The sequence below is a fragment of the Schistocerca piceifrons genome, chromosome 5 (genome assembly GCF_021461385.2).
Source record: "Schistocerca piceifrons isolate TAMUIC-IGC-003096 chromosome 5, iqSchPice1.1, whole genome shotgun sequence".
In the NCBI taxonomy this organism is placed as follows: domain Eukaryota; kingdom Metazoa; phylum Arthropoda; class Insecta; order Orthoptera; family Acrididae; genus Schistocerca; species Schistocerca piceifrons.
The window spans coordinates 428,666,570-428,685,199 of NC_060142.1; the positions used below are offsets into that span (position 1 = coordinate 428,666,570).

The 18,630-nt window shown below is 45.0% G+C and overlaps 2 protein-coding genes across 6 annotated transcripts in view; one reads left to right on the forward strand and one right to left on the reverse strand.

The window, feature by feature from the left end:
• The window catches only part of LOC124797845 (oxysterol-binding protein-related protein 9), a 513,791-nt gene that overhangs the window by 399,392 nt on the left and 95,769 nt on the right, over window positions 1-18,630 (reverse strand). The gene's annotated exons all lie outside the window — the stretch shown is intronic.
• The window catches only part of LOC124797846 (elongation of very long chain fatty acids protein 4-like), a 115,999-nt gene that overhangs the window by 31,059 nt on the left and 66,310 nt on the right, over window positions 1-18,630 (forward strand). The window contains exon 1 of one of the 2 annotated variants that reach the window (XM_047260901.1): window positions 11,763-11,850. The exons of the other annotated variant lie outside the window; for it this stretch is intronic. Coding sequence (XP_047116857.1) covers window positions 11,820-11,850 — 31 coding nt within the window. The 5' untranslated portion in view covers window positions 11,763-11,819. Of the gene's footprint in view, window positions 1-11,762; window positions 11,851-18,630 lie in introns of those variants that run through there. 2 annotated transcript variants of the gene reach the window in all.

Consider the following 18,630-nt stretch of genomic DNA (forward strand, 5'->3'; position numbering starts at 1 on the left):
ATCGGTTTCGGTCGGTGAGGCCTTGCACGAAGTCGTCGGCGTTCCAAAACATCCCAAAGGTGTTCTATAGGATTCAGGTCAGGACTCTGTGCAGGCCAGTCCATTATAGGGATGCTATTGTCGTATAACCACTCCCCCACAGGCCGTGCATTATGTACAGGTGCTCGATCGTGTTGAAAGATGCAATCGACATCCCCGAAATGGTCTTCAACTGTGGGAAGCAAGAAGGTGCTTAAAACATCAATGTAGGCCTGTACTGTGATAGTGCCACGCAAAACAACAAGGGGTGAAGAACACCACCGCACCGTAACACCAAATTTTACTGTTGGCACTACACACGCTGGCAGATGACGTTCACCGGGCATTCGCCATACACACAAACCGCCATCAGATCGCCACATTGTGTACCGTGATTCGTCACTCCACACAATGTTTTTCCGCTGTTCAGTCGTCCAATGTTTATGCTCCTTACACAAAGCGAGGCGTCGTTCAGAATTTACAAGCGTGATGTGTGGCTTATGAGCAGCCTCTCGACCATGAAATCAAAGTTTTCTCACCTCCCACCTGTCATAGTACTTGCGGTGTATCCTGATGCAGTTTGGAATTCCTGTGTGATGGTCTAGATAGATGTCTGCCTATTACATATTACGACCCTCTTCAACTGTCGACGGTCTCTGTCAGTCAACAGACGAGGTCGGCCTGTACGCTTTTGTGCTTACGTGTCGCTTCACGTTTCAACGTAACTGTCACATCGGAAAATGTGGACCCAGGAATTTTTAGGAGTGTGGAGATCTCGCGTACGGATGTATGACACAAGTGACACGCAATCACCTGACCAAGTTCGAGATCCGTGAGTTCCACGGAGCGCCACATTCTGCTCTCTCACAACGTATAATGACTACTGAGGTCGCTGATATGGAGTACCTATCAGAAAGTGGCAGCAAAATACACCTACTAAGAAAAAAAGTATGTTTTTGGGGGTGTTAGGATACTTTTGATCACATAAGGTATTTATATTGGCTGTGCTGTGCTGTCAAAAACGCATTTTTTCGGTAAAAGATGTACGCCAGCCAAAATAAACAAACATTTAAAACAAATTCTAGTTGCACTATGGGCAAAACAATGCAGATAAAGATTTAACCGGAAGAAGGGATTATAAATAAAACTAAATTCAAACAAACCTAGGAACAGAAATAATGAATGCAATAAAACATGGACTAAAATATAAAGCGATGAAACATACGGAACTAAATGGAAGTTTATAAAAATAGTTATAATCTCATAGAGATTGCAGATGAAAGAAGAATAATAGGGAGAAAAAAAATAGAACACATGAAAAGGTAGTACGAAGATTAAAAATATGGCGAGAATGGATTACAAACAAAGAAATACGTTTTCCCCAATAAACTTAATTAAAAATGCTGATACAACTTCGAAACCACGACCACCTGCTCGTCAGGAATGTACCTTAACCACTACAATACGCCACTACAGTGCATTACATTATTCAATTTAATAGCGTAAACAAAAAACACTAAATATTTTCAACAGATTACTCACAAACGAGGTTCTTCTTTGACGTGTGGCTTCAGGTTGTGATACCTGACAGTCTAACCAACACAACCATACGTATGTTTTTGAAAACTCGAGCCCAACCCTAGTGGCGTCTTATGAATTTCACTTACCTTTGTTTGGCGCTATAGTTTTATTCCAAATCTGCGTTAAAATCCTTTCGAAATGAACTACGGTGTTGTCATTAAGGTGTAAAAGCATTACATTTCTGTTTATCTGAGAAACGGAAATGAGACGCTGGATAAGGAATTTAGTAGCCGTCTGTTTCACTGAATCCAACGTAACCACTTTTTGTCTCTGTGATGATATTTTTACTCTGATTGAGTAAAGTGTATTCTGTAAATACGACAGTAAATAAGTGGAACCACAGCAAGCAGCCACACCCGAAATACTAACTTCGAAGAACACATGTGTAAAAATGGTTTGCGAGCTGCAGTTTCACTACACTCAACGATTTCCTCAAATTACACCAATTATACTAATGGACGTAGGCGAAAGAATATCGGATGGCAGGTAGCTATCTCTAGAGCGCGCGAAGAATTAATTAGAATTGCTGCCACCCGGTAAGTTCTAAATGACTTCATTAAAGTTAATGAATTACAGAGCCAGGCTCAAAATTCCGATAAAAGGCCGAGTTCGCTAGAAACCTGATTAACGAGTAATGCGATCTCATCTTGTTTGCAGTAATAGAACAATGTAAGCCATTACAAAATACGTTCGGGGTGTGGGGTGCGAATAGTCCAGTATCAACACAAAGATTAAGAAAATAGACGGTAACGTAATACAAGAGAACACAAAGTAGCAATATTCGAAGTTAATTACACAGTATCCAGCCCAAAGAACATTACTGAGTCTGCCATGTACAGCTCCTTACTCTTCGTGTTGACGAGGGGACCGCGCTTACTCGTCATCACAGATTTCCTCTACACTTATGGTACATACCGGGCTCGGCCGTGAATTAACATTATGGAAGTGAGAGCTCGAGATACTCAAGCTTTTTTTAAGCAGGCAGTGATTGGCCCTGCGGAAAGAGTACGGAGCGATAACCCATGCAGAAATATCTTTTTGATTTCAATGTTTACGTTACTTACACTGCAACTAAACCGAAATAATGCTCAAGTTACCGTGTTCATTAATATTTTCATGAAAAGCCTGGAAAGGAAAGGCAATGCAAAATTTGGGATTACAAATAAATTGTAAGGCGCACTCGAGAACTTCGTAAATGAAATTGGATACTGTTATTTTCCAGTTCACGATTTAAACTTGCCCGGGTTATATCTATTGCCAGGCCAATGGGACTATTTTACCTGCACCGTGTACCTAATGTTTGCGTGCAGCTGCCGAGGACTGATCGAAGGTCAAAAACAAACTAACAGAACGCGCAGTTCTGTACGCTTTAATTATAATCCCTTCTTGGAAAGTTATTTACAGACGTCTGGCGGGCGCTTTATGTACAACAATTTCCTATAAATTCATTTGTAATGGCAAATTTTTCTTTGCGTTTCCTTTTCAAGCCTTTTAATACATGCAATATACTGAGCATTATTTCGGCTTACTTACAGTGAAAGTAACGTAAAAATTGAAAATAATGTTTCCCGCACATGGACTCTATCGATCCCATGATACTAAGATTACCGTTTTGTACTCTTTCCGCAGCGCTAACCACGGCCTTGAAACTACGCTAACATACTCTGTGCAGTCACATTAAAGTGATCACTTGTCACGAGCCTGAATAACCACTTTCTGCAGCGCGGATGTCTGCGAAACGTGCAGGAAGGGTGTCAGTGAGGTTCAGGAAGGTACCGGCAGCGATGTGGAGCAATTTCGAATCCATTGGCCAGCTGCGCTAGGTTTCTCGGCCGAGGAACCATGGCGAAAACAGCCCGATCGAGGTGCTCCAACCGATTCTCCATTTTGTTTAAAGACGGGGAGTGTGGTGGCCAGCGGAATACAATACAGTCATCCTAGTGTTCTTCGAATCGCTCACGTACACTGTAACCTGTGTGACGCGTTGCATTGTCCTACATCTACATCCATACTCCGCAAGCCACCTGACGCTGTGTGGCGGAGGGTACCTTGAGTACCTCTATCGGTTCTCCCTTCTATTCCAGTCTCGTATTTTTCGTGGAAAGAAGCATTGTCGGTATGCCTGTGTGGGCTCTAATCTCTCTGATGTCATCCTCATGGTCTCTTCGCGAGATATACGTAGGAGGGAGCAATATACTGCTTGACTCCTCGGTGAAGGTATGTTATCGAAACTTTAACAAAAGCCCGTAGCGAGCCACTGAGCGTCTCTCCTGCAGAGTCTTCCACTGGAGTTTATCATCTCCGTAACGCTTTCGCGATTACTAAATGATCCTGTAACTAAACGCGCTGCTCTCAGTTGGATCTTCTCTATCTCTTCTATGAACCCCTTCTGGTACGGATCCCACACTGCTGAGCAGTATTCAAGCAGTGGGCGAACAAGCGTACTGTAACCTACTTCCTTTGTTTTCGGATTGCATTTCCTTAGGATTCTTCCAATGAATCTCAGTCTGGCGTCTGCTTTACCGACGATCAACTTTATATGATCATTCCATTTTAAATCACTCCTAATGCGTACTCCCAGATAATTTATGGAATTAACTGCTTCCAGTTGCTGACCTGCTATTTTGTAGCTAAATGATAAGGGATCTATCTTTCTACGTATTCGCAGCACATTACACTTGTCTACATTGAGATTCAGTTGCCATTCCCTGCACCGTGCGTCAATTCGCTGCAGATTCTCCTGTATTTCAGTACAATTTTCCATTGTTACAACCTCTCGATACACCACAGCATCATCTGCAAAAAGCCTCAGTGAACTTCCGATGTCATCCACAAGGTCATTTATGTATATTGTGAATAGCAACGGTCCTATGACACTCCCCTGCGGCACACCTGAAATCACTCTTACTTCGGAAGACTTCTCTCCATTGAGAATGACATGCTGCGTTCTGTTATCTAGGAACTCTTCAATCCAATCACACAATTGGTCTGATAGTCCATATGCTCTTACTTTGTTCATTAAACGACTGTGGGGAACTGTATCGAACGCCTTGCGGAAGTCAAGAAACACGGCATCTACCTGGGAACCCGTGTCTATGGCTCTCTGAGTCTCGTGGACGAATAGCGCGAGCTGGGTTTCACACGACCGTCTTTTTCGAAACACATGCTGATTCCTACAGAGTAGATTTCTAGTCTCCAGAAAAGTGATTATACTTGAACATAATACGTGTTCCAAAATTCTACAACTGATCGAAGTTACAGATATAGGTCTATAGTTACGCACATGTGTTCGACGTTCCTTCTTGAAAACGGGGATGACCTGTGCCTTTTTCCAATCCTTTGGAACGCTACGCTCCTCCAGAGACCTACGGTACACCGCTGCAAGAAGGGGGGGGGGGGGCAAGTTCCTTCCCGTATTCTGTGTAAAATCGAACTGGTATCCCATCAGGTCCAGCGGCCGTTCCTCTTTTGAGCGATTTTAATTGTTTCTCTATCCCTCTGTCGTCTATTTCGATATCTACCATTTTGCCATCTGTGCGACAATCTAGAGGAGAGACTACAGTTCAGTCTTCCACTGTGGAACAGCTTTGGAAAAAGACATTTAGTATTTCGGCCTTAAGTCTGTCCTGCTGGTAGATGCCAAAGGGCCCAGGAGAAACAAAACGCATGTAGTGCAGGACATGGTCCCAAGGATGGCTGCATACTTGGGTTAATCTACTGTGCCTTCTAGAACAACGAGATCTCCCAAGGAATGCCACGAAAACATTCCCCCAGCCAAAACGCCCTCTCTTCCGATTTGGACCTTTCCGATGGTAGTTCAGCGTTTTTGCTTTCGAACGCTTCACGCCGATTGAGCATAAAACGTGATTCATATGAAGAGGCCACCTGTCGTCACTCTGTGGAAGTCCAGCTGCGGTACTTGCGTGTACATTCCAGACATCGTTGAACAGTGGTCAGCATGGATGCATGAAGCAGACGCCTGCGGCGGAAGCCCATACCCAGCAAAGTTTACTGAACGGTCGTTGGGGAGACACTGTCGGTAGCCCCTTGGTTCATCTGGGCGGTCTGTTGCTTACGAGTTGCACGTCTATTTGCCCGTACACATCTTCGCAGCTGTCGTCCATCACCGTGGATGCCAAAACAGCGCTATCCAAACCGGCGCCGAGGCAGCTGTAGTGCACTACGAATCACAGTGTACGTTAACCATAGGGGGGACGCAAACAGTTTACAAACTTAGCCTTTAGGCGGTGGTTCCATCCTTGGACCGCAGGTTAATAATCGTGCCCTTTTGAGTCAGATAATTCGCTCCGTTTCGGCATTACGATGACGGCACTGTTTCCCGCGTCTTCCAAACACGCTTTACATACCCTTCACCGCTAGTGCTCTCATCTACCGTTTGAAGATAGTTATGCCACGTTGACGTAAAACATAACGTTGGTCTCATTAATGTGACTGGACCGTGTATTTCAAGCAGTCAAATGCTTTCACAGTCGCCAATGAAGACACTATTCACATGCCGCTTGACACACCCATGTGCACTGCTGCATGTACCAAAAAGCAAGTTCCAAGATTAGATGTATTTTTCGTAAGTTGCTTACTGTTATTGACATTACTCATTAGCTAACTTTTTACAGTAGCTACACAACGACGGAAGATGTATCTGCCAGAGTATTCAATCTTTCTTCTTTTTCCTTGCCTTTATCCCCCATCTTCACGGGGTCGGCACGTTAATTTTCGAATGTGACCATGTTAGTGGTACAAGGCGCCCTCCTGTCGACACCGTCCCCCTCCCCTGGGATGGAATTTCTGCATCCCCGTTTGTTTGCGTCTAGTGTTATTACCAGCGAAAGTGTGCGAACGTTTTTAAAATGATTGCGTAACGTATAGGGGTGGGGGGTGGGTAACAAACCGAGATTCACGTAGTCGGATGTGGGGAGCCGCCTAAAAACCACATCCAGGCTAACCAGCGCAGTTACCGCCGGACGGATTCGAGCCTGGGCCGGCGCGCCAACCCGAATCCCGGAAGTAGCGTGTTTAGCCGTCGGCTCACGAGACGAGGCAGCGAACGTCGGTGTGCTCACAGGCGGGCATCACAAGTCACGAGACACAGCACACGCCACGAGCTGGTTAATGTGATTCTGCGCTCTCAGCGGCACCTGTCGACTTTACTGGCTCACAACCCGTGCAGTTAGTCCACAAAAATGAACGCGCCTGTAATTCCTATATTAAGTCTATTAAAACGCACATTTCTTTTCTTAACCATATGCTAATCGTGTTGTTCTGTCTGTGGTACACTAAAATGAAAAACTTTAATATCCGTAAACGTTTAATAAGACAAAAATGAAAGATACCTGTCCACACAGGAAGGACATCCAACTTATAAAAGTTCATCAAATCGAATAAACTTACTCCTGACAGAGAGCGCACTTATATTTACCTTATATTATATAAATTATTTCTCTTAATTTTATACGAAACTTCCATAGCCCTTTAGAAAATGCGAACGTGGGAAAAAATTGGATACGGCGGGACGTGAACCCTCTTCCAGTTTACCATCGGTTTCCAATCATGGGAACTCAACCAAAGCTTCTATCGGCGCATACTTTATTTTACAGTCTTCTGAAGACTGTAATCGCCGAAATATTATTGACATTTATTATAACAAAGCCTAACAGGAATGACATTTTTCATGAATATTCATCAACGTGTCAATGCCTCAAAACGGCTTACTCTCGTGTAAATCGAAAATAATTGAGTACGAAAGTTCTTTAACCACTACCGTGACGCTTCCCATCATTTTATTAGAACAACTAGCATCAATAACGATTCGTTCTCGAGACATTCATTCAGTGTGTTGGTGCTTATAAAAAGCGTATCTTCATAGGATGAACCGTATAGCATAAAACCAACGAGTATGGACTTGTCCTGAAGACGACAAATCTAGCACTATGTCTTACTTTCAGCTTGTGACGTAGGCAGTTTTGTTGCTTCCCACTGGTTATACTTTACGTGGCACGTTGCCCACATATCGCAGAACTTATTTTGTGTATCACGTGACGAAATGGCCCCTCAACGAGAAACACACATCAAAAGTTTTGTACCGCCTCGGTTCCGGAACCTGTACAGAAAACTGCAATAGAGAAAATCATTTCCGGCCTTTTCTTGCACATGACAGCCACACATTGCGTGTTGTATTACCATAACGCGAGACCTTCAGAGGTGGTGGTCCAGACTGCTGTACACACCGGTACCTCTAATACCCTGTAGCACAACCTCTTGCATTGTTGCATGCTTATACTCGTCGTGGCATACCATCCACAATTTCAACAAGGCACTGTTGGTCCAGATTGTCCTACTCCTCAGCGGCAATTCGGCGTAGATCCCTCAGAGTGGTTGGTGGGTCACATCGTCTACAAACAGTCCTTTTCAATCTATCCCCGGCATGTTCGAGAGGGTTCATGTCTGGAGAACATACTGGCCACTAGTCGTGCGATGACGTTATCCTGAAGGAAGCCATTCACAAGACGTGCACGATGAGGGCGCAAATTGTCGTCCATGAAGACGAATGCCTCGCCAATATGCTGCCGATATGGTTGCACTATCGGTCGGAGGATGGCATTAAAGTATCGTACAACCGTCACGGCGCCTTCCATGACCACCAGCGGCGTACGTCGGCCACACACAATGCCGCCACAAAACAGCATCGAACCTCCACCTTTCTGCACCCGCTGGACAGTGTGCCTAAGGCGTTCAGCCTGACCGGGTTGCCACCAAACACGTCTCCGACGATTGTCTGGTTCAAGGCATATGCAACACTCATCGGTGAAGAGAACAGTATGCCAATCCTGAGCGGTGCATTCGTCATGTTCTTGGGCCCATCTGTACCGCGCTGCATGGTGTCGTGGTTGCGAAATGGACCTCGCCGTGGAAGTCGAAAGTGAAGTTGCGCATCATGCAGCCTATTGTGCCCAGTTTGAGTCTTAAGGTCCTGTGGTTGCACGAAAAGCATTGTTCAACATGGAGGCGTTGCTGTCAGTGTTCCTCAGAGCCACATTCCGTAGGCAGCGGTCATCCACTGCAGTAGTAGTCCTTGGGCAGCCTCAGCGAGGCATGTCATCCACAGTTCCTGTCTCCCTGTATCTCCTCCATGTCCGAACAACATCGCTTTGGTTCACTCAGAGACGCCTGGACACTTCGCTTGTTGAGCGCCCTTCCTGGCACAAAGTAACAATGCGGACGCGATCGAACCACGGTATTGGCCGTCTAGGCATGGTTGAACTACAGACAACACGAGAAGTGTACCTCCTTCCTGGTGGAATGACTGGAACTGATCGGCTGCCGGACCTCATCCGTCTAATAGGCGCTGCTCATGCATGGTTGTTTACATTTTGGGCGGGTTTAGTGACATCCCTGAACAGTCAAAGCGACTGTGTCTGTGATACAATATCCACAGTCAACGTCTATCTTCAGGAGTTCTGGGAACCGGTGTGATGCAAAACGTTTTTAGTTGTGTGTAACAGGAAGTAAGGTAACACACAAAACTCTCGTTAGCTAAGTCGTCCCGTGCGCTGACGACTTCAGCATTCACAGCTATACGCGCGGACCCGCTCCAACCTTTCAATGGCACAGCAATGCAGTATAGTAAGTCTGTTTCTATTCAGCAGCTATAAACGTTAAGAAATTACGTCAGAAAATTCTTTACATTGTCTCTTACAATTTACAAACCGTGCCTCCATACATTAATCGTTCTGGATATATTTTAAGGGGCACCTGTCTTAGGAGTCGACCCTGTATAAGCGTATACATCGCAAGCTTATCACCCGTTTCTTTTACTTACATCCTATACATAGCTTAAAAGAGTTCGGTTAATTTGCATTAACAACTTCTAACAAATCTCTTTTGGTCATGTCTTTTCTGTAGGATTTATATTTTCTCAACTGCGACAATGAATGTTCTTTGTCGATAGAAATGTTGGGAGCTTTGTTTAATTTAACTAAGTGATATGAACAACTGTCAAAATAGTAATATATCCATCCGACATTCTGAATAAGTCAATCATTTAACGGAATTCGTACCGAGCGTCATCGGCTTTGCGTAACAGAATAATAACGTCTTTCTGTTTGCCTTCTTTAAAGAATTTCTAAACATTGCAGGGTACGTGAAATTTTTTGATAGATTAAAACTGTGTTCTCGTCCGGGTCATGAACCGGAATGCTGTGTTTCGCGGGTTCGAGTCCTGGTCCACCACACAGCTTTAATTTGCAAAAATATTTCATAACGTCGCATACTAAACTGTAGATTTTAATACTGATTCTGCATTACATACACTACTGGCCATTAAAATTGCTACACCACGAAGATGTGCTGCAGACGTGAAATTTAACCGACAGGAAGAAGATGCTGTGATATGCAAATGATTAGCTTTTCAGAGCATTCACACAAGGTTGACACCGGTGGCGACACCTACAACGTGCTGACATGAGTAAAGCTTCCAACCGATTTCTCATGCACAAACAGCAGTTGACCGGCGTTGCCTGGTGAAACGTTGTTGTGATGCCTCGTGTAATGGGGAGAAATGCGTACCATGACGTTTCCGACTTTGATAAAGGTAGGATTGTAGCCTAGCGCGATTGTGGCTGATTGTATCGCGACATTGCTGCTCGCGTTGGTCGATATCCAATGACTGTTAGCAGAATATGGGACCGAGCGAGGTGGCGCAGTGGTTAGACACTGGACTCGCATTCGGGAGGACGACGGTTCAATCCCGCGTCCGGCCATCCTGATTTAGGTTTTCCGTGATTTCCCTAAATCACTCCAGGCAAATGCCGGGATGGTTCTTCTGAAAGGGCACGGCCGACTTCCTTCCCCATCCTTCCCTAATCCGATGAGACCGATGACCACGCTGTCTGGTCTCCTTCCCCAAACAACCAACCAACCAGAATATGGAATCGGTGGGTTCAGGAGGGTAATACGGAACGCCGTGCTGGATCCCAACGGCCTCGTATCACTAGCAGTCGAGATGACAGGCATCTGATCAGCATGGCTGTAGCGGATCGTGTAGCTACGTCTCGATCCCTCAGTCAATAGATGGGGACGTTTGCAAAACAACAACCATCTGCACGAACAGTTCGACGACGTTTGCAGCAGCGTGGACTATCAGCTCGGAGACCATGGTTGCTGTTACCGTTGACGCTGCATCACAGACAGGAGCGCCTGTGATGGTGCACTCAACGACGAACCTGGGTGCACCAATGGCAAAACGTCATTTTTTCGGATGAATCCAGGTTCTGTTTACAGTATCAGGATGGTCGCATCCGTGTTTGGCGACATCGCGGTGAACGCACATTGGAAGCGTGTATTCGCCATCGCCATACTGGCGTATCACCCGGCGTGATGGTATGGGGTGCCATTGGTCACACGTCTCCGTCACCTCTTGTTCGCACTGACGGCACTTTGAACAGTGGACGGTACATTCCAGATGTGTTACGACCCGTGGCTCTACTCTTCATTCGATCCCTGCGAAACCCTACATTTCAGCAGGATAATGCCCGACCGCATGTCGCAGGACCTGTACGGGCCTTTCTGGATACAGAAAATGTTCGATTGCTGCCCTCGCCAGCACATTCTCCAGATCTCTCACCAATTGAAACCGTCTGGTCAATGGTGGCCAAGCAACTGGCTCGTCACAATACCCCAGTCACTACTCTTGATGAACTGTGGTATCGTGTTGAAGCTGCATGGGCAGCTGTACCTGTACACGCCATGCAAGCTCTGTTTGACTCAATGCCCAGGCGTTATTCCGACCAGAGGTGGTTGTTCTGGGTACTGATTTCTCAGGATCTATGCACCCAAATTACGTGAAAATATAATCGCATGTCAGTTCTAGTATAATATATTTGTCCAATGAATACCCGTTTATCATCTGCATTTCTTCTTGGTGTAGCAATTTTAATGGCGAGTGGTGTATTTCTAATCTATCGTACTACATGCAGCTATTTCTTCGGAATCTATTTATTCCTGAACTAAAGAGAACGGACAGAAAGCATTCCTGCATTGCAGGCCACCAACAGCTCTAAAGATTACACCAGCCGCTCGCTGGAAATGTTACGATCCGCCCACTCGCCGGCCCTTGATAGCTCGCGCGGTTAGTTTCACTAGTTGCCGCCGCCGACAATACACTGCCTGACTAAAACAGGGAAGCAGCCGGAAGGAATAGTCAGATGTCTAACTCCGTACACACACCACCGGCAGGTATGTACACGTTTACAGTAGCTATTCTCTGTGACAAGTGAAAAAAGCTACCAGACAGTATTAGTGTTGTGTGGTATCGTAAGTAAGTGGCATGAGCAGCGTCAGATGTTGAGTATCACTGAAGTACACAGAGATGCCATGTAGTCATTGGAGACAGTGTTATCACAGCACCTGACACTCTGAATAAGTCTCGTTGTGGCTCTCCATTTGGCTGGCTGGTTGAATTGTGCCATGTCCACGTCTGTGGAGCATTCGATTGTGACAGTGGCCCGACGTTTAACAGCATGAAAACTTGAGGGCTGGCATCCTAATCACCAAGGTTCCGGTCGACCGCATCTGACCACCGCATGAGAGCATTGCCATATTATGCACCACCCACATCGTGATCGCATCAGATCCGCATCTGCCATCCGAAAACAAGTAATGGAATCTCGGCAACGTTCTGTACAATCACACAAAGTATGTCTGAGACTAATAGCAGCAGGACTAGGAAATTATCGGTCCATGCGTAGGTTGCTGTTAACACTAGAACACAAACAGCAGCTTTTGGAGTGGTGCTGTGATCGAAAAGTGTGGACTGCAATTGAATGGCGTCGCATTGCATTCAACGATGAATCGCAGTTCTGCATTGCACCGGATGGCCATATTTGGCAAGATAAGTCCCATTCTTGCAATGTTTTTGAGAGCCAGGTAGGCACAGCAGTGTTATACTCCCGGCGTCATGGTGTGGGTAGTCACACGGTATGAATTTGGGGTACGGCTGCTAGTGACTGAGGGAACTCTGATGGCACAAAGATAATTCACGGATATTGTATGCCAAGGGCGGCCAAGGAGTCGGCACGCGACCAAGTGTCTGGCTCACATGCCGTAGCTCCCTTGCAGGGATACACACTTTAGTCCAGTCAAATTGCAGATATAGCTTGCAAAGGGTGGGGTAGAAGAGTTTATTTTTTCAACTCGTTCATATGGTTGGAAAGATTAGAAAACCCAGTTTTTGCCAACAAAATTTCGCTTGGGAAAACTTTCTGCAGTCAAAAAACTTCCAAAATTCCGGCCTTTTTTCAGTTTTTTCAAAATATTTTAGTTTCATTGGCTCCTATCGCTTTAACGTCTATTTTATTTTTTAAAGAGCACAAAATTCTCTACAAATTTGATTGTTGCCATTTTTTTCTACTCCCAATATCTAAGGCGCCACAGTGCCTAAAAAATATCAATTTTTCAAATTTTGAGCATAGTGGCAAGATACCTTATTTTTTAACACTTTTTTCTGTTTATGTTTGTGTAGTATAAATACATTATACATCATGTTATATGTTGGAATTTACCACCTCACTTTCAGGTATTCAATTTCTCTGTATGCAACATGAGGATTGCTGGGCACCCAACTATTGTGATTCTTACATCACTACCTGAAGTTCACTATGGGGCACCTCTGCCCTGTTATTTGTAAAACTATAAACATAAAAATACATCATTAAGAGACACACACAAAATAATTTGTCTCAGGAAACTGAACTATTATTAGCTGCAATAGGCAACCTAATTAGGTAGGTAATTATTCTTGTGTATAAAAGCCACGCAGCTGACATTAAAAATAAGTAGCTTTATTACAATTAAAATGCAGTGTCAGTTACTAAAAAATGTTGACAGTTCTTGGCGAGTGCAATACTTGTAATATCGCACTTTAGCTCACTTGAGACAGATATGAGCATCACTTCCAACGTTTTGATGGGACAGGTTCCTCAGTGTCACCAGAAATACCTTGAGTTACGGATTCAGGGTCTGTACATAGAGTTGATCCCAGATTGACCTCTTCTTTAAACAGCGAGTCAGCCTTAGCAAGTTCGTTGATTTCGTCAGCGGTTTCCTCAACATCCTTCATATCATCACCTTCACTGTCTTCACATAAAAATTTTGGCACGTTTTCACAGTTGACCCCAATACATTTCTTACAAATTGAAGAAGATTTCAAACCTGCTTTTCTGCAGGAGCACGCTCCACCACAGTTCAGCTTGCATGAGCATGAAACAATGTGAAGAAGTGCTTCAGGTGCTGGATCCTGGCTCATTATAACGGGTATTGGACCGTGGTGACTGTGATTCCAGCCCCATTTCTCAGGAGGTTTCCAGTTTCCCATCCAACTTTCGACTTGTTCGTAAGTCCGCAACGAATGATGATGTGCAGCATCTTGTGTAGGTGGCAACCGTGCAAGATTCAGTTTGCTTTTTGTGGCAGACTTGGCGAATAGCTGGTACCGCAAATGGTCTAGTGTGTGAGAACTGCTGACACCTCCACTACACAATGCGACAGTAACCTGTTCTCCTGCTGTTATTATTTCTACACGGGTAGCATGTGGTTTATTGAACGTGCAAAGGGCTGAGGTTAGGTGTTCATTTTTCGCAACAATATTGCAGCACTTAATTTTTCCTTGACCAAAAAAAGCGGATGTTGTATCACATCCGCTAAAGGAGTAAGTGAACAGAATATAATATATTCACTGTCAAACTTGTAAGCTGCAGTGGAAAACCACTTGTCTTCTGCATTTCTTCTTCCTGGCTTTAAGAAAAATAAGTTTTCAATGCCTTGCCCCAAACCGGTCATGAGCACAAGCAGGTCAACATCTTCTCCTTCAATGACAACACTTCCAAAATCTTTGGTTCTTGAAATGGCAGATGTTACAATCATAACGTCAGCATCTTCTTGTGAATGGAGCAATTCACTGCTACACTCCAGAAATTCCTTTTTAAGAAGTGTGATCAAACGCATCTTGTTTCGTTCGTTGTACAAGAACTTGTCCTGAGGGACTTTGTTCACCATCTCTGATTCAACCACAACGTCAACCGAAGAATGTTTTTTGGACCTACGAATCCTCTCAGCACTCTTTGTGCTACATTTGTCTCCCTCACATGGATACGCATCAAATACAATATCAAATTGAGATCCAAAATGACGTTGCAGGTAAGAAACATAGCTTTGGGTTATTGACTTGAATCAAACATTTCGAGTCCAAGTCACTTTGTGGATAAGGTACCCTCCATCAATGACAAAAATTTACTCGGTCCACCTGACTTCACATCTTCCACTGGAACGAAGGCCAAAGAATAAATACGCTTTTGTCCGCTAAAGAACAATTCCTACATACTTTTTCTTATAACTGATCATTAACGTCAATCAACTGTAGAAAATGTACGGCACCTGCATGCAGGCCGGCCGGTGTGGCCGTGCGGTTCTAAGCGCGTCAGCTTGGAACCGCGTGACCGCTACGGTCGCAGGTTCGAATCTTGCCTCGGGCATGGATGTGTGTGATGTCCTTAGGTTAGTTAGGTTTAAGTAGTTCTAAGTTCTAGGGGACTGATGACCTCAGATGTTAAGTCCCATAGTGCTCAGAGCCATTTGAACCATTTGAACCTGCATGCAATCGTATTACATATTGTAACACAAACTTCACGCAATCCGACGTGAATGTGTTCGTAGTTACTGAATATGATGCTGTTTGTCCTGGCCTGCAGCAGAGTGAGATGGTAAATTCCAATGAATAACATGATGAGTAATATGTTTATACACAAATAGAAACTGAAATAACAGTGTTCAAAAATTAGGTAATTTGCCACTTTGTTCGAAATTTGAAAAAAAATGGTATTTTTTGACGTGCTGTAGCGCCTTAGATACTGGGAGTAGAAAAAATGGTAAGAATCAAATGTGTAGAGAATTGTTGTGCTCTTTAAAAACCAAAATAGACGTCAAAGCGATAGGAGCAAATGAAACAGATATTTTGAAAAAACTGAAAAAAGTCTGAAATTTTCGAAGTTTTTTGATTGCAGAAAGTTTTCGCAAGAGAAATTTTGTTGGCAAAACTTGGTTTTCTAATCTTTCCAACAATATGAACGAGTTAAAAAAAATAAAATCTTCTACCCCACCTTTTGCAAGGTACAGGCTTTTTTTCTGACCGTTTCACTGGACTACTTCCCCATCACCACGCCACGCTATCTGAGTGGGACAAGAGGGGTGAAACTGCGAATGTGCCGCATTTAACTGACAGTGCAGTCACACTGAATGCAACTTGGTTTCATATTTCTAAAGAACGTAGATCACAAGTTCAGTATTATGCAATTATTTTTGGCATGATGAAGACATAATGTATCTGGTACAAAGTGTTGGCATACAAACACAGACAATATCACACATTTTTGCACTCAGGTTGCCATGTAATTGCGAATTATTTAGTTTCAAAATGGAAAGAAGCCTTTCACCTAGACCTGTTTAGCGAAATATTTTGTCAAGTTCGCAACCTCACTGTGGAGGTGTGGAAACTCTTCCAGAGGAAATCATCATAGACCTCCTGCACAGTCTTAATGTAAAAGAAAGTGTCTTTTAAATGGGAATTACACTGCTCATCAATCAGTTCCATCTGTACACGCACAGCAAACGCTCTCGAAAACATATGTACTATTGGCAGTGTCCTCTAAATGTTTAGAAACCTATTCTTTTAACTCTTTCAAAGCCATGAATTCTTCAGACCTCGCATTTGCTTTAATGCCAGTGAGCTTAAGGAAGTGGATGGTGTTTTTTTATCTGAATCTGTCAATTCAACAATCACATTTTCGTTATATACATCCCCATAAAATCAGAAATAAGTTGTTTCTCGTATTGCGATGTCTTCCTGTCCGCCTCGATAGCTGAGTGTTCAGTGCGGCAGAATGCTGTGCAAAGGGACCCAGGTTAGATTCCCGGTTGGGTTGGAGACTTTCTCCGCTCTGGGACTGGGTGTTACGTTATCATCATATCATCTCCATAGCATGCAAGTCGCCGAAGTGGCGTCACCTAAAAAGACTTGCACCAGGCGACCGGTCGATCCGACGGGAGGCCCTAGCCACACGACGGGATTGAACAAGGGCTCTGGAGAGCTGCAGCAGCGTAGAGCCATCTGCACCCCAGTTGGTGCTGCTCAGGCAGTGGAGGGCATTGAGGTGCTGCCAGGACTTCCCCTTAAGCTGACGAAAATGAGGTAGCCAAGACAACCGACCGTCGAAAACCAGTCGTAAGAATCGATATGTCTCCACTACAGTGAGTGGACCGTCATTATGGTAAAGTTTTGGTTCTGGATGAACTGTGAGACGCTGACAGAAATGCATGACACACGACTTCGCGGCTGAACACTGGAAGCCGTGAGCAAGAGCCCATGACTTCGCCTTGTGAATAGCTCCCTTTTTTTTCTTTTTTTTTGTTTGTGGTTTTAGGGCGCAAAACTTCTATGGTCATTAGCGCCCAGCCCGTGACGTAGGAAACAGGAAAAAAATGAAATTTAAAACCAGCAGCAATGGGAACAAAGTCAGAAAATATGAGAAACTAAAGGCAGAAGGAATGCTTAAAAATCCACCATAGAAAAGGGGTTGGTTGTCCCCAAAAAAAAAAACTTCAAATGACTGACGTCATTTCACTGTCACTAATAAACTGGAGAACGCGGTCGGCTGAGCGCGTGTCATCTGCTAAAATCGACGATAGATCAGGCGATAGCTGTAGACGGGAGCGTAACGGATTAAAATAGGGGCATTCAATTAAAAGGTGTCTGACTGTCCACAGCTGAGAGCAGTGGGGACAGAGTGGGGGAGGATCACCGCTTAAAACATGTCGATGGCTAAAAAGACAGTGCCCTATCCGGAGTCTAGCTAAAATTACCTCCTCCCGACGACGCGTCCGGGAGGAAGAGGTCCAAGCGCAAGGAAGGGCTTTCACTTCCCGCAATTTATTATGGGGAAGTGTTGACCAATGCGCATGCCATAAATGAGCAACTTGGCGACATAAACCGCTCCGTAGATCGGTAATGGGAAGCGACTGAATAGCTGGCCGAGGAAGAGAGACTGCAGCCTTGGCCGCTATATCGGCCGCCTCATTCCCACAGATACCAGCGTGTCCCGGGAGCCAGAGGAACGCCACCGAGACGCCCCCCAGGTGGAGCAAGCGCAGACAGTCCTGAATCCGGTGGACCAGAGGGTGCACATGGTAAAGAGCTTGGAGACTTAGGAGAGAGCTGAGAGAATCTGAGCAGATTACGTACTGTATCCGCTGATGGCGGCGGATGTAGTGGACAGCCTGGAGAACAGCGTAAAGCTCCGCAGTATAAACCGAACACTGGTCGGGAAGCCGAAAGTGATTTGGGGTGTCGCCAACAATATAGGCACTCCCTACACCTAACGATGTTTTAGAACCGTCGGTGTAAATAAATGTGGCGTCCGTCATTTGTGCACATTGAGCAGCAAATGCCCGACGGTAAACAAGTGTAGGGGTATCATCCTTGGGAAATCGACATAGGTCTCGGAGCAAGTCGATCCGGGGACGGAGCCAAGGCGGTGCTGTACCCCAAGTTGTCAAGAAGGTTTTAGGAAAGCGGAAGGAAAGGGAATGGAGCAGTTGACGGAAGCGGACTCCCGGGGGTAGTAGGGAGGAGGAGCGGCCTGCATACGCTACATCAAAGGAGGCGTCGAAAAAAAGGTCATGGGCTGGATTAGCAGGCATGGAAGACAGATGGCTAGCATAACGACTCAGAAGGACTGCCCGCCGATTGGACAGCGGAGGTTCAGCAGTCTCAGCATAAACGCTTTCCACAGGGCTGGTGTAAAAAGCTCCAGACACTAAACGTAATCCACGGTGGTGGATAGAGTCGAGACGCCGAAGAATAGACGGCCGAGCAGAGGAGTAGACTATGCTTCCATAATCCAATTTCGAGCGCACTAAGGCGCGATAGAGGCGGAGAAGGACCACTCGGTCCGCTCCCCAGGAGGT